General features: G+C 36.1%; 1 protein-coding gene across 2 annotated transcripts in view; it reads left to right on the forward strand.

Moving 5' to 3' along the window:
* RGS7 (regulator of G protein signaling 7) overlaps nt 1-8,572 on the forward strand; it is a gene marked incomplete at its 5' end in the record, with an annotated part of 606,922 nt that extends 598,350 nt beyond the window's left edge. For both annotated transcript variants that reach the window (XM_082667794.1, XM_082667795.1), the window contains one exon: nt 8,278-8,572. In XM_082667794.1, coding sequence (XP_082523920.1) covers nt 8,278-8,328 — 51 coding nt within the window. In that variant the 3' untranslated portion in view covers nt 8,329-8,572. The remainder of the gene's footprint in view (nt 1-8,277) is intronic.
* Between the last annotated feature and the right edge of the window lie 7,544 nt (nt 8,573-16,116).

The raw sequence follows: 16,116 nt of genomic DNA on the forward strand, positions 1-16,116 counted from the left end.
TTAAAACACCATTTCTAAATTGCACTGACTATTATTTCTGGAGAATAAAAGATCAGCCGTCATTTTTTTGGTTCATCAATTCATTCCTATTTACTTATTTTGGTGTTAAAGATTTTTCTTTCTATTTCATCAGCAATAGAAAAACTACTTGATAGACATGGCTGATGTAAACAGGGATAGCAAGCACCCATTATCAAGACTGTTCACTTGAAATATACATATTAATATCTAGGAGGAACATACTTCCAACACCAGAAAGAAAAGACTATTGGGAAGTCTTTATCTTTTCTAATTCTAAAAGTCTTCAAAGGACTTTTGGGAGACATTGAAAATGATGAATTTTTGGAGTCTCAAAATTGAAAAGGGATTTAGAGGCATCAATTTCCCCAGGTCCAATCCCCAGCCATTGCATGAATCTCCTCTGTAGACTCAATGACAAGTATGCCTCCAGCATTTGCTGGCCTGTAGGCTCCAGAGACGTGGTACCTTTAGAACGCAGGGGTAGTCAATTCCATTTTTTAGAATTTCATTCCTTGTTTTTAGAATAATCTACTTTTTGGTAACTTCGGAGTATTGATCCTAGTTCTGTCTCCTGGAGCTAGGCAGAATAATATAAACATTCCAGTAGATCTAGACATCTGTTGAATTACTTGAAGGTGTAATTATATCTCCTCTCAAGTTTTGTTTTTATTTCCATTAGTTAAAATCTAGTTCACCGTTTTTCTGTATGGTTCAACTATCCATATCCCATATCTCAAAATAACCAGGGGCTTGGAAAATGCAGATTCCTTGACCTTATCCCAGATAAACTGTGTTAGAATCTCTCTCTCTCTCACTGTTGACAAGCGCTTCAGAATTCAGTTTAAGAACCATGATCTAGGTAGCAGCCGGACTTCTCCTTACCAAAGATCGGTGGTTCTCACTTCTTCACTTTAGCTGCAGCAGAATCATTTGGAGAACTTCTCATAACACAGATAGCTAGACCTCACCTCTCAGAAAGGCTAATTAAGTAGTTTTCTGGTAAGATCCAAGAATTTTAATTTTTTAAAAATTCTCAAGTGATACTGATACTACCAGTTTGGAGACCACACTTTGAAAACCACTGCCCTAGCCTAACAGATTCCCTCCACTCTCCCCACTGATAGGTGCCAAGGGCACACCTAGTGTCACATCTGAGAGGCTACCCTCCAGTTATGCTCACACATTTTTGCAAGCAGCATTTGAATTACATGGATGAGTCAACTGTGTTTGTTCCCATAGCTGTTTACCATAATTGAACTTGTAGTAATTACATAATTTATGTAAATGTCATATAAGCTGCTGAAATTTGAGTATGAAAAGAAAAAGATATTTCTATGAAAACTAAGCTGAACACTTAACAAGACTTAATAAACTTGCCTTAAAATTGCAATCAAATTAAATCTGAGTGAGCCTTGCATTGGGAAAGTGGGCTTCTAATGTTTTCTCATTCAATAATCTCATGTTCTTTTACCACCTTAATTGCTCACCTCCTATATCCACCCCAGTTCATCAGTAGTCCTCCAAAACTGATAACTGAACACAATACTTGAGAAGTAACCGAACCAGCATAGATTGGAAATATTATCTGCCCAACAGGAAAGACAGAACATATATAACTTTTACAATCCAGTCCGAGCATTGTATCAGCTTCCCCACCCTAGCTCCCAGTCACAGCAGCCATATCAAATTGTAGGGTCATTTGGGGCTTAAAATTTTTTTTTAATCTAGAATTTTTTTTCTTGTGAGCTCAGATTACGTCTCCCCAATCTTCTCTTTTACTGCTAGATTGGTTTATTGTTTGTTTATTAATTTTCATGTAAGTTTGGTTCTTTATCCTTCTTTCCATTAAGTTTTATCTTGTAAGTTATAGCCTTACATAATTTTTTGGAGTATCTCTTTGTTACCCTGTCTTTTAACTAAAATTAGCAAATTGGCATCATACATTCATTTTAGCAGAATTCCATCAGTTTAATAATGCAAATTATTGATTAAAATGCCATAAAGTACAGAGAGACAGAGTTCCACTACTCCAAAAATTAGCACACCTTGAAGGTAGTTGTTTATTTAGTTATGAACCTCACCTTTTTCTGTGTCATCCACAGAGATACCATGAAAGACTGCTAAATGCCTTACTTAGTCCAAGAACCTTTGTTTAAAGCAACTTCCTCTCCTCAAGTCTGGTAAACTCTTTTTAAAAATGAGTAAACGAGCGTGTACATGACAAAGATCTAATATGGTTTATATGGGGAGTTCTTATCAAAAAAATAATCAGAAGAGCACTACGTCATTAGAAAAATGAGCAAAGGTCTTCAACAGTTTTTTTTTCTTTTTTCGGTATGCGGTCCTCTCACTGTTGTGGCCTCTCCCACTGCGGAGCACAGGCTCCGGACGCGCAGGCTCAGCGGCCATGGCTCACGGGCCCAGCCGCTCCGCAGCATGTGGGATCTTCCCCGACCGGGGCACGAACCTGCGTCCCCTGCATCGGCAGGTGGACTCTCAACCACTGCGCCACCAGGGAAACCCTATACAAACTGTACTTGTGTACATTTATATGTGTGTAGGACTAAAATAACATTTCAGAAACAATACATTCCCTTATTATGTGCAACGCACCCTGATATATTTTGATTTATTCTATGATATGTAATTTTTTCCTTAATGTTGGTAGCATCTTTCTAAATTGATTTCCTTTCCCACTAATGTCATGAATTTCAACAAAACATTGTTTTAGAAGAAATATATGTTACATGGGTAATTGATCAAAATAGGATCATTTTAATAAGCATGTTACTCATAATAAGCCATAATACTATGCACAATATAATATCAGTTTTGTAAAAAAATAAAATAAAATAACATTTTTGTATAAAAAGTAAAATGATATATTAGCATGTAAATAACTGTATTTTGGGTAAAGTTTATTTCTCTTTATATTTTTCTATGTTTTCCTCATTTTCTCTAATGGATATACACTTTTTATTTCAGGAAACTATTCTTAACTAAGGAAATGAAAGTATTTGGCTTTACTTTTTCTATCTCAAACCACACAGGGAGCTAGTAATAAGTGCTTACATATAAATGTATTCATAAACCATCTCTTTTAAGTACATAATAACAGAATTTTTTCCAGCGTTCAACATTAAATATACCAGCCTCCAAACTAGCTACAGAATCCCCTTCCTTTCTTTCTTCCTCCTTTCCTTCCTTTCTTTCTTAAATCTCAATAATTGAGCTTTCTTTAATTGTATTGAAACTCACACTTTTCAGTTTTGCTAAAATTATTCACGGTGATTCAGTAAACTCACCTGCAAATTAACCTAGGAGGCTTGGTTTCATTTAAAGCAGGGAAGGTCTTTCCAAACCCCTAGCCTAGTTCATTTCCTTCTTAACACATTCCCAGTTAGTTTCATTGATATGAACAACCAGGGCAAAATAAGAGTTGAAAAGACCCAAATTCCGCCACTTAATTATTTAATAGGGTGTGACCAAGTGCTCCCATTTCTCATCCTACCTTGCCTCTCCTCCCCCAAGATAAAAGTTACTTGTCCCAATATATTTGAATCTCGTTGCCCTGGTTTCTAGAAGCTTATTCTTAAAATGTGATTTCCAGCCAAGGAACTCAGCTCATGCAAAGCAAGCACATATTTGGGGACTTCTATAATATTAATATTGTTTAACAGGTATCAATTGCTTCACCAAGCCAGGTAACTTAGAGAATTGTACAAAATAGCATGTACAAAAAATGTACAAGTACTGGCAAAGAGTCCAGAGAGGGAAACTGCAGAAGAACTTAAGGGGCAATTAGAAGACTTCAGCCAAAACCTGAGTAAGAAGTTTCACTGAAGACTGAGTAGAACCTGAGCTGAGAGAGTAACAAGTGCAAAAGCCAGCCAAAGAACCATTCTGTGAAGTGACAGTAGGTAGTTTGAAAGGCCAGGGAAACCAGGTTATGAAGAATTTTGAAACCCAGGCAAAGACATTTATATTTTTTAAGTGAAACCAGGGCAATTTTCAGTATGAGAGTAAAAGAGTAAACAGATAACATCCGTTAGTTCAACCTGTTTTAAGAGCATACATGTCCTATCTCTAGTCCAACAGCATCTCATTACCACCAAACAGTCAGCTCTTTTTATTACACAGCTGTGGGGCTGAGCACAGGTTAGACAACTGGGTCATATACACCAGTAGAAAGTCAATGACAAGATTTGCCCTCTCTTGGTCTCAGCCTCTCACTGTGGCCTCTGGAGCCTACATGGCATTCTAGAATATACTTCTAAGTCTACAGCAACATGTGGGAAAGACTAGGAGGCAATGATAAGAAACACACAAGTAGGAATTATAAGAGTTAAGATGTTAACATCTTTTTTAATCCAAAAGATGCTGATAATTTCCTATTCTTCTCTTTAAGCTCTTTCATGCCTATCTTCTAAAAATCCATCCCTTCATTTATTGTTTGTTTGTTTAGTGTCCTGTAGACTCAGAAAGACTGCTATATGTCTTTATGACAGTAATAAAACAAATAGTTGGTCACTCAAGCAAATATAGCTTCTCTCTACTTCCTTTATGGATTAGTGTCTGCAGGAAAGGAGTGTGGAAATTTGCCTCCATCTCAAGGCTCTCAGACTGGAGCTAAGAGCCTGACCTTTATGTCCATTTCTATTGGCTCACAGCTCTTTGTCAACTTTATGTTATCACTTTAAGACCAAGAAAGATGTTAAAAATCAGGTGAAATTCATAACTTTTGATAGTTAACTTGAGAAGGCAAAGAACCAGCAATAGGTAGTTTTGTTTGGGGGAGTTTTATTTTCCTAATTATAACAAAATCTCTATGCAACATTTAAGATAGGAAGGAATTGGTTTGGTGGAGATGAAATTTTATTGAGACACTAGAAAACCTTCTTTGCTTATGTGGTAGCTGTATTGTAGTAGCCAGAGGCTCTGTCTTCACTTAAGTGCCAGTTAAAGTCAGGTTAATTTTGTCCTAAAATTGATCATGTGCTTCTTTTGCTAGCATACTGTCCATTAACTAGATATTACAAAATCTCATAGGATCTTGAGTTTTTATTTTGTTTTGTTTTGAGTTTCTGTCTTTGTCTTTCTCTATGGATTTCCATTTACAATATAATCTATTTCCTTTATTTTTTTTAATTTTTATTTTATATTGGAGTATAGTTGATTAACAATGTTCTGTTAGTCTCAGGTGTACAGCAAAGTGATTCAGTTATACATTATATGTATCTATTCTTTTTCAAATTCTTTTCCTTTAGAAAAGAAAGGGTATAAATCATATAACACAAATGTAGTCATTTGGTTAAAAATAATTATTATTCATATGGAATTCAGTTGTAAGCAATTTGGTAAAAGCTGCTATTGGTAAGAGATTTTTAGCCCTTTTAGTTTCTAGAATTAAGATTTTAGAACTTACCTATGAAAATTTCCAAAAAAAAAAAAAAAAACCAGAAAATTTCCCAGATTCTTCAACTTAGAAAAATTATGAAAAGATAATTAGCAGAATTATCTTTCAAGGTGATTTCATACAGCCTCCTAGGAACCTCACTGAAAAGGATTGTTACAAAATATCTGATGTGCAATTATATTATTTCCTACCCTCAAGAAAGGATTAGTGTTCTTTTTAAGATTTTCCAGTAGAGTGAGCAACTGGTATTTCTTTGTGCACTAGAGAGCACCTAGGTATTTTTCTTTCCAGTATGTGAAAAAGGCAAGATTTGCACAGGGCTTACAGATAGATCCAAGTAATCTAGGTCTTCAAATCTAGATGACTCACTTGGGTGTCCATGCTATTTACTTTGACCCCTGAGTGGGGCACTTAAGTTCTTTTTACTATTAGTTACACCCAAATTTGCCTTTTAATTGTCTCAATACACAGAACAAATACCCTTATTACATATTTGGTGAGTCCATATCTCACAAGTGTTTCATTGTGTGGCTATGTTAAGATGTATACATGTGTTCTCCCATTTCTGTTCATCTGTTTTCCTATTATCACAAACCCGAGGTTTACTGTAGGCCTCATTCCATGAATGAGTGTTTTTAAATTATCTCCTGGGAAAACAGCTTATCAAGCTAAACTTTTACCTCCTCCCCTTTTAATGAAGCCTATACCAGGACAAATACTAATAGCTTCAAGGATATTTGGGGGGAAAAAGTAGAAAGAGAACAATGTTACTATTTGTTACATTTACAAAGATGACACAGTTTCCACCCATCCAAATGAAAAATGACTCTGAGTTGCAAATGGCTTCCTATTTCAATGTAACTATGCTATTCATCTTCTCAATAGTTTGAACCAAATTACATTAATCTGTAGTTTTAAAATAAATAGTTTTATATTAACATCTTTATCCTCCTCCTCAACTGTATAAGAATTCACTCTTATGCTTCAACCAGTATATGGTTCTCGCCATCTCACAAATGGCACTAGAAACAGTAAGCACTTTTTAAAAATACGTTAGCCTCAGAATGAATATATATGCACACATGTTAATAACATAAAACAGTAGTAAATATATGAAATAATATAGTCTCCAAGTATAGAAAAGTAGTTTTTCTATTCCAACATTATTTGATTAACCTATTGCTCAGGTTTGGAGTGTTAAAAGTAGTATAATTTCAGCTTCCAATGCATGAGAAATTTTCTGCTCTTCTCAGAGTCAGAATTGTGACTTTGGGTCTCTCAGTGTCCTAATGAGAAAGAATAATAATAATAGTAATAATATAATAAGGTAATAGGTAACATAAACTGAGTATACAGAATGTTCTGAGAACAGTTTTAAGTAATTTACTTGTATTATTCTTCACAACAAGCTTTAAAAATAGGTACTACTATTATCCCCATTGTATGAATGAGGAAACAGGCACAGAAGTGGTGGCAAGAAGAAACAAAGCATATTTTGTTTATAAGGCCAACGTAAAGTAGGGTGTCCTATTAAAAATCTTTGTTTTCTTTCATATTTTTCTTCCCATAGAGTGATTAGAGCATAGCTAAGTGGGAAAGATCTTTGCTAAACTTTGGCTCTTTTACTATCAGTTGCTAAAAACTAAGTTTTGAACCCTTTCTCCAATTAAAAGAGATGATGCTTCGTTTTCATCACTGCTGTTCAAGTATACAAAAAGGCCTTTCGGTTACTGTACAGTATGTAAAGAAAGCTTGATCTTGGAATTATTAACAATTTCTTAAATATATCATTCTTTTCCCAAAATATGGTCATGAATGCTGATTCCTCTCCCCAAACCATACCACCCATTTATCAAACTCTGAGCCACATTAGGTGGTAAATCAAGACTATTGCTATGACTAAGTTATTACTAAATATTATATTTCTTAAAAAATCTTTTGATTTTTCCATTATTATTTTATCCTCTGAGAAGTACAAATTCCATCTATTTTTATACTAGAACATACAATGAGGGATAAAACAGAAATAACCAATTAATGATCTGCTATTCTGATCAGAAATTTAAAATTTCTTACCTCTCTAGAGTATTTGTAATTTACAGGGACAGTTTTGATTATCAAGGTTTTCAGAAAACGAATATGTATAGTAGGTATTAACATAAAATGTAGAATCAGAATATATGAGATTTTTCTGGGATTGGGGTTGGAAGAAATCAAGTGGAAAAGGAAGGTGTATACAGTTTGGAGTACAGAACAAATAGACTTTTATCTTTAGATGTATAATTGGCACTGGTTGTTTGTTTTTCCATTACCATATAGGTTAGGGGATAGACTCAATCTTGAGTTTCCAGCAATCTCACCCTCAAAAATCATTTTATTTAATTAAATCATACCCTCTGCATACCTAGATATTTATAAATGCAACACTAATTTCAGCAGTGGAACAAGAATGCATTCACATTGCAGAGCAGCTTCCTAAGGTTTGTTGTAACATGTTTATAACCAGTTGCAAACCTAGGTGTTGCATCATCGCTAAGCCTCAGTGGAACATTTTGGACATGTTTTATGATTTGCTGATTTGTGCTGTGAACCCATCAGTCTGTTTGCAGTGGGGAGGAAGTGGGTGGGAGGGGTGGGAGGATGGAAGAAGGGAGGATCATTTTGTTTGATGTGTTGGTGGAGGGAGGGAGGGAACTTGGTCATGAAGTTTGAACTAAGATGCACCTAAAGGGTTCCATTTTGACCCTTGCACAAAATCAGCTGCAATAAATAGATGCTACTCATAAGCAGGTTTTCAGTGATCATATTGTTTTTTTTTCTTGTTTATATTTTTTTCTCAGGGGAAATCTCTCACGTCAAAGAGGTTAACAAGCCTCGTTCAGTCTTATTAAAAGGATCATCTTGTAGCATGAAAGTGAACTGGAGTCATTGCATATACTTTGTAGTTCTTTGTTGTTACCTGCAGCAGAGGACATTAGACCAAGATGTTGCATGAGCAAAGGACCTGAATTGTTCTTTCTTTGTGTACATTAAGGCACTGCCATCTCCAAGGGACTCTACCATCTCAATGCCTCCATTTCAAAATGTCTGCTAACTTCCTCCTTGTACTAAGCTGGATCTGTGTCTTTTCCTTTTTTAACGATTCAAGTGAAGTAAATCTTTCCCCCCCACCCTTTCTCTCTATCTTAAAGCTTCTTCTAGACACACAGTTCACTAAAAATTCAGTCACAAACTGGAAGAATTGTAAAAGGAAAAAAAGCATATATCAATAAGTATACATACAGCTTCACATTTATTAAATAAATTAGCACAGAAAGTTTCATTTCACCAATATATCACAGTCAGAAACAAGCTTATGTCTTTGTCTGTTGTCTGTATATTCTTGGTTAATGTTTCTCGCATTTATTTTTATACCATATTTAAATGAAACACCTTTTACTCGAAATGTATTAAAGTTGATCCCTTCTCTGTAAATTTGTGAATGTTTATATTGTTGTTTTATCTTTCATTAAAAGATGCATAATCTCGTTGCTTTTGTAACTTTTGACTTCTGTGCTAATTGAAAATGAAAATGCTGAGAAAGCATCAACAAATGTAGTCACAATGTAAGCTCTCACCCTGGAAGTTTATTTCAGGGTTTCAAGACAAGCTTGGATGGTGCAGCAGCCAGGAGCAGACTGACAGTGATTCATCTGGGAGCTCACCCAGGATCAGGTAGATGCTTTTGCTCCCCTGGGAAACAACACAAATTGGCCTTCCACATTTTCAGAGCTATTTATGAGGTCTTTCTAATTATGAATATGCATCTCTGTGTTTTACAAATGCATATTTTATTAGAATTATGTTTTAGTGTAACTTTTCAACTCAGGAACAGATTCTTTTCTTTAAGTATAATTCTAAACTGCCTAGATTGGTGGCTCTTAACTCTGGTGCTTACAAATTCCTTTGAGAACATGATGGTAATTACTAACATTTAGTGAGTGCTTACTAAGTACCTACCACTGTATTATGGGCTTCACATGCCCATAAAATCCTCACATTTAATCCACACAGCAGGCCTATAAGATTATTTCTGCAATTTTGAGAATATTGAAGCAGAGAAAGGTTAAGTAACTTGTTCAGAGTCACACAGCCTAGTGGTGGGTTGGGATACAAATCCAGATGAAGGACTCTAGAGCCCACTGTACTACGCTGATCCACTATACCACACAAATTCTTTTGGTAAAAGTTAAGTGAAAATCCATACACACTCTCACATAGGAAATATTTGCACTGAATTTTAAGACATTCATAGAATACCCTCTGAAATTCATCCAAGGACCCCAGGTAAGAAACCTGACTGCCTTTAAGGGTTGGATCAGTGACACAGAAGGTCACCCAGCCAAGAGACAGGCCTAATCTGTTTGCTTTTGCGTCCACCAAAGGATTGCAGAATCTGGTTATTTAAAAAAGAAAAAGAGATCGAGTTATTAATGGCTATTAATTACTGTGAGTAAATTTAAATTCCAAAAAGTTTACCAATATTGATGCAAAATCAATAGTGGAGCTTGTTGGCTACTTTATAAACTGCCGCAAGATGGAAGAGACTTATATATAGGCTATAATCTGAACACTGTGAATAATTTAAGAAAGATTTAATTATATGCCCATATGGCTTTTTAAGAACAATACATAAAATGCAAATAAACCTAAGTTTATAGATGTTCTCCCTTAAAAACACTTAAGTCAGGACAGCTTTGAGCACTGAAGCTAAATTGAAACCCTATCTAAAGGAAACATTGTTTGAAAGAAAACAGTAACCCTTTTAGAAGAACATGATGCATAAACAATAAGCCTTGCACAAATATGATTGGTCATTTTGGAGACTATTTTTCAAAAACCATTCTTACTAATTCCAAATCATAGAATTGGATTTATACAGAAATGAAAGGCATATGAATGACAATAGAGGGCAAAGAAGTGAAACCCTCAGGCAAGTATCCCTAAGTCAGGAGCTCCCAGTAAAATTGTGAGTCAGTTTCTACGTTCAAGTACATAAAAGTTTTAAGTGGCCTAATGACTCATTTTACTGTGGTTTAGACAAGACTCAGGTTACAAAACAGTGGTATTTCAGGAAAAGCACTTGGAAAAGTTATGGAATTCCTTGCACCTAACTCAAATAAGCATGGGGCAACTGTCTCCCACCCCACCTTGGGACAATTTTATCTATAAGGCATAGAATAAAAATCTCTCTAGTTTCTAATGAATAAAATGGTTTCTAAGAAGTCTTTTTCTACCTTAAAGCAATTTAAAAAGTTATTCACCAAAGCAGTGACCCAGAGTTCCTACACTTACACCGCAAAACTATGTAATATAGCCTCTAAATCGCATCAACTGCTTCTTTCCTTTGCTGTGTATGTTACAGTAATGTTTTTGGTGGATCTCCAAAGGAACTTCTGCTTGAATCAGAGTAATAGAAAGGTAGTCAGCAACCTTAACTAAGCCGTCTCCTGTCAGATGCCAGGAAAATAAATGAAGGCAGAAACCTTCCCTCTTCATTATTGCAAGTGTGTGAGTTGATCTTGCGACTTAGGAGTAAAGTTCTCAATTCTCTTTGTAGATATACGATGGTTTATTAATAATTTTGGTCTATGGGGAAAGGCAACTCTTGGCTACCAGCATGAATTTAGTCCAGCTACATGCACTGATCATCTCACATATGATTTTTGTGTTCTTAGATACATACTTGAAAGAGCACATTGAAATATTCCATGGTTTTACTATTCCCCGTCACTATCTCTCCTAGCTGGACAGGAGACCAAAGCCAAGTGCTGAATCAGGATACCAGAGACCAAGGGAAAGGTATAGAGAACAGTGAGGTGTGATGGTGGGTTGAGAACCAACCAGATAAAGTCAATGAAGAATTAGGACCAAATGGGTGACCAAAAACTGAAATTGATAAGTCAAGGAAACTATGTCTTGAACAAGTGGATTCTGGAAATTATAGCTCTGCAATATAGAAATGGGACTTTTCAGAGAGCATCAATAGCCTCACCTGTGTATAGAAAAGAAACTTTTGCGGGAACCTAGCCAGTATGAGCTAGAGGTGGTTGATGGTTATTATAATGTAGCAGAGATGAAATTACCTATCTTTCCCAGTTCAGGGTATTCAAAGGAATCTTTGGCCCCAAAGTACAAGAATAAAAACTTCTCCCTCTCTCACACTCTAAATTTCCAGAGGTCTCCTGGGATAACACAAGGAAGTGGGTATTTAGTAACTAAAATATTCAGTTTTGTTATTATTATTTTATAGAAAATACACATTTAGTTAACTAATTTTTAATAATTTCTTTGCTTACCATTCTTCTTTTTTGCATATATTCTTCACACTTCTTCTTTTTCTCTTGACAGAGACCATTCTCTATCAAGAAGTAAACTTGGAAGTTGAAAAGTAGAAGGGAGTAGAAGGAAACAAAATATTTTAACATTGTCTTATTTTTGAGAACTGAAGTACAGAATAGCTTTATATTTAGCTAGAAAAAATACATTTAAAATTTTAACTATGTACTTATACAATATACAATATGAATACTGAAATGAAAAATACCACTTCTAAAATATATGATAGGGAAATGATGAAAAAAGAATACTAGATCTATACAGTTGGAAATACAAAAGGGGAAGGGAAGTAAGAGCGTATTAAATGGCAAACACAAAATAACGTGGAAGAAATAAATTCAAATATTTTAGTAATTAAAATGCAGGAGATGATTTAAAATCATCTTTTAGAAATTCTCAGATTAGACTAAAAGTGCATCTGGGCATAGTTTATAAGAGACACCTAAAACAATACTACCCAAAGTTCTAATCCAAGGTGGCAGTGTGGGAAGATTCTGAGCTCACCTTTTCTCATGGATGCAACATATCAACATCTGCATGTAAAGAAATTCCTCCTGACAGCTAATTGAACAGCATCTGTACAACAAAAATGATAGAGACGTTTGTAGGAGGGGTGTACCCATAGAGATGGGTAAGAGAAATGGAGACACAGTATGTTTTGCCAAAAGTTTTACTTTCGTTTTAGGTTCGAAGGATTCGTTTACAAGAAGACACCACTCGTCACACAAATGACAATTTCAACTTAATTTTAATAGAAAATCATTAAAAATAAAGAAACAGAAATGAAAAGGGAAAGAAAAGTAAAAGCATGTACACCACCAAATTGGGCCAACACCTACACCCAGACTCCAACAGAGCTGGGAAGTCCCAAAAACAATAATCTGGAGTCCCAGCTGGGAAAAGTCCCAGGCAGTGTGTCCACTCTGCAGGTGAGACTTCAAATTGCAGTTTAGAGGAGTCCCGCTTATAATACCAGGCTGCAAAGTGATATCATCAGTTTGCATGCAAATATGCAGCTCTGAGTTTCTTCAGCAATGCTGTTTATCTCATTTTGTGTATTATAAGAAGTTCTAGACCCCCGGGAACTTGCCAGGTCCCCAAGGCTCAAGAAATTCCATGATCCACTCCCATCTTTTTTTTTTTTTTAATTTTATTTATTTTTATTTATTTTTGGCTGCTTTGGGTCTTCATTGCTGTGCGGGCTTTCTCTAGTTGTGGAGAGTTGGGGCTACTCTTCATCGCAGAGTGTGTGCTTCTCATTGTGGTGGCTTCTCTTGTTGCAGAGCATGGGCTCTAGGCATGCGGGCTTCAGTAGTTGTGGCACGCAGGCTCAGTAGTTGAGGCACATGGGCTCAGTTGCTCTGAGGCATGTGGGATATTCCCAAACAAGGGATTGAACCCATGTCTCCTGCATTGGCAGGCAGATTCCCAACCACTGCACCACCAGGGAAGTCCCCCTTCTTTATCTTAAGTGCCTCTGGACTTGCTGGCGGCAGCTCACAAGCAGGCACATAGTCCAGGCAAGGTCACTAATCAGTTAGAGGCCTAATGTTGCCTCTGAAGCCTGAACAAGTCTGCTTCCATTTCAAACCTCCTAACACAGTATTGACAGGAACCCCACCCCCAACACTGTGACATGCAGTAGGGAAGCATATCACTGAAGGGCAGGCGCATAGACTTGCTTGCCCTGGGGCACAATGGAGAAACACTGGTTTAAAGGGCACCTAGACTATATGTGAGGGAAATTCACTTACCAACCCTAGAACTTCTGCCAAACGGGAAGGACACTGCTGAAACTCTCTCCAAGGTCAGAGGTGCAAGACAGCAAGATTTTTTGTATTCCCTTTTCACCTTGATATCACAGGTGGGAATGTGATCCAGGGCTCTAAGTCAGCCTGCCAAGGCCAGCTCAGTGTGCCCCAGATCCCAGTCCACACTATCTCAAGCCATCCCCCCAAGGCAGTGCTGGTGCACTGCATCTCAGGTTCCCCTGACTGTATGCACTCCAGCTCCAGCTGTCCCACCAAAGTGGTCTTGGTGCAGCCCCAGGAACCCCCCTGGCCCATGCCTGCTCCAGTTGTCTGCCAAGGCAGCTCCTGTATGGCATGCCCCAGTGCCTCCACCCCCCTGGCCCATGCCCACTTCAGCTGCAGATGGCCTGCCAAAGCCACTCAGTACATGAAGTCTACACAGGAGATCCAGAGGAATATGTTCCAAACAAAAGAACAAGATAAAACCCCAGGGGAAAAAAAAAAAAACCTAATGGAACAAAATAGGCAATTTACCACATAAAGAGTGAAAAGTAATAGTCATGAAGATGCTCACTGAACTCAGGAGAAGAATGCAGAATCACAGTGAGAGTGAGAACGTCAACAAAGAGAAAATATGAGAAGAACAATCAGAGCTGAAGAACACAAGAACTAAGATGAAAAATATACTAGAGGGAATAAACAGTGGATTAGATGATACAGCAGAAAACCAGTGATCTGGAGGACAGAATAGTGGAAATCATGAAATCAGAACAGCAAAAAGAAAAACAAATTTAAAAAATGAAAACAGTTTAAGGAATCTTTAGGACAACATTAAACATACTAACATTTGCATTATAGCAGTCCCAGAAGGAGAAGAGAGATAAAAGGAGGCAGAAAAAATATTTGAAGAAATAATAGCTGAAAAATTCCCCAACCTGGAAAAGGAAACATATCTAGGTCCAGGAAACACAAAGAGTCCCACACAAGATGAACCCAAAGAGATCCACACAAAGACATATCATAATTAAAATGGAAAAAGTGAAAGATAAAAAGAAAATCTTAAAGTAAGCAAGAGAAAAACAATTAGTCACATACAAGGAAACCTCCATAAGACTATCAGCTAAGTTTTCAGCAGAAACTTTGCAGGCCAGAAGAGAGTGGCATGATATATTTAAAGTACAAAAAATAAAAAACTTACACCCAAGAATACTCTACCCAGTAAGGTTATTTAGAATTGAAGGAGAGATAGTTTCTCAGACAAGCAAAAGCTAAAGGACTTCATCACCACTAAACCAGCCTTATAATAAAAGTTAAAGTGTCTTCTCTAAGGAGAAAAGAAAAGGCCATGACTAGAGATAAGAAAATATATAGGAGAAAAGTCTCATTGGTAAAGGCAGTCGATAAGCCACTTTAAAGGCTAGTAGGAAGGCTAAAAGGCAAAAATAACTATAGCTACAAAAAGTAGGTAAGGGATACACAAAATTTTTAAATGTAAAATATGACATCAAAAACATAAATTGTAGACAGGGATTGAAACTGTAGTGCTTTTAAAATGTGCTTGAACCTAAGCAACTATTAGCTTTAAATAAGCCACTATACATATAGGACAATATATATGAACCTTATGGTAATCACAAACCAAAAACCTACATTAGATACAGGAAAAAAGGAGAAAGCACTCAAGCATGGCACTAAAGAAAATCATCAAACCATAAGAGAAGGGTTCAAGAAAAGAAGAAAGGAACAGAAAAGAACTACCAAAAAAAAAAAAAAAAACAGAAAACAAGTAACAAAATGGCAATAAGTACATACTTATTAATATTTGCTCTAAATGTGAATGGACTAAATGCTCCAATAAAAAGACATATCTAAAGACACACAGACTGAAAGTAAAGGGATGGAAAAAAGATATTATATGCAAATGGAAACAGAAAGCAAGGGTAGCAATGTGTATATTAGACAAAATAGACTTTAAAATAAAAACTCTAACAAAAGAAAAAGTTGGCCATTACATAATGCAAGAAGAGGACATAACATTCATAAATATTTAGCACCCAACAATAGAAACACATAAATATATAAAGCAAATATAAACAGACATAAAGGGAGAAATTGACAGCAATATAAAATAGGAGGGGACTAATACCCACTTACATCAAGGGACAGATCATCCAGACAGAAAGTCAATAAGGAAATATTGGCCTTAAACAACATATTAGATCAGATAGAATTAATAGATATATACAGAAACTATTTGCAAATGGTACAACAAATAATGGGTTAATATCCAAAACATTTAAACAGCTCACACAACTGTATCAAAAAAACAAAACAAAAACAAACTGATCTTTTAAAAATAGAGAACCTGAATAGACATTTTTCCAAAGAAGACATAGAGATGGCCAACAGGCACATGAAAAGATACTCAACATCTCTAATCACCAGGGAAATGCAAATTAAAACCACAGTGAGATATCACCTCACATCTGTCAGGCTATATCAAAAAGATAACAAATACCAAGTGTTGACAAGGATGTAGAGAAAAGGGAA

The sequence above is a fragment of the Grampus griseus genome, assembly GCF_964374135.1.
Source record: "Grampus griseus genome assembly, chromosome: 1".
In the NCBI taxonomy this organism is placed as follows: domain Eukaryota; kingdom Metazoa; phylum Chordata; class Mammalia; order Artiodactyla; family Delphinidae; genus Grampus; species Grampus griseus.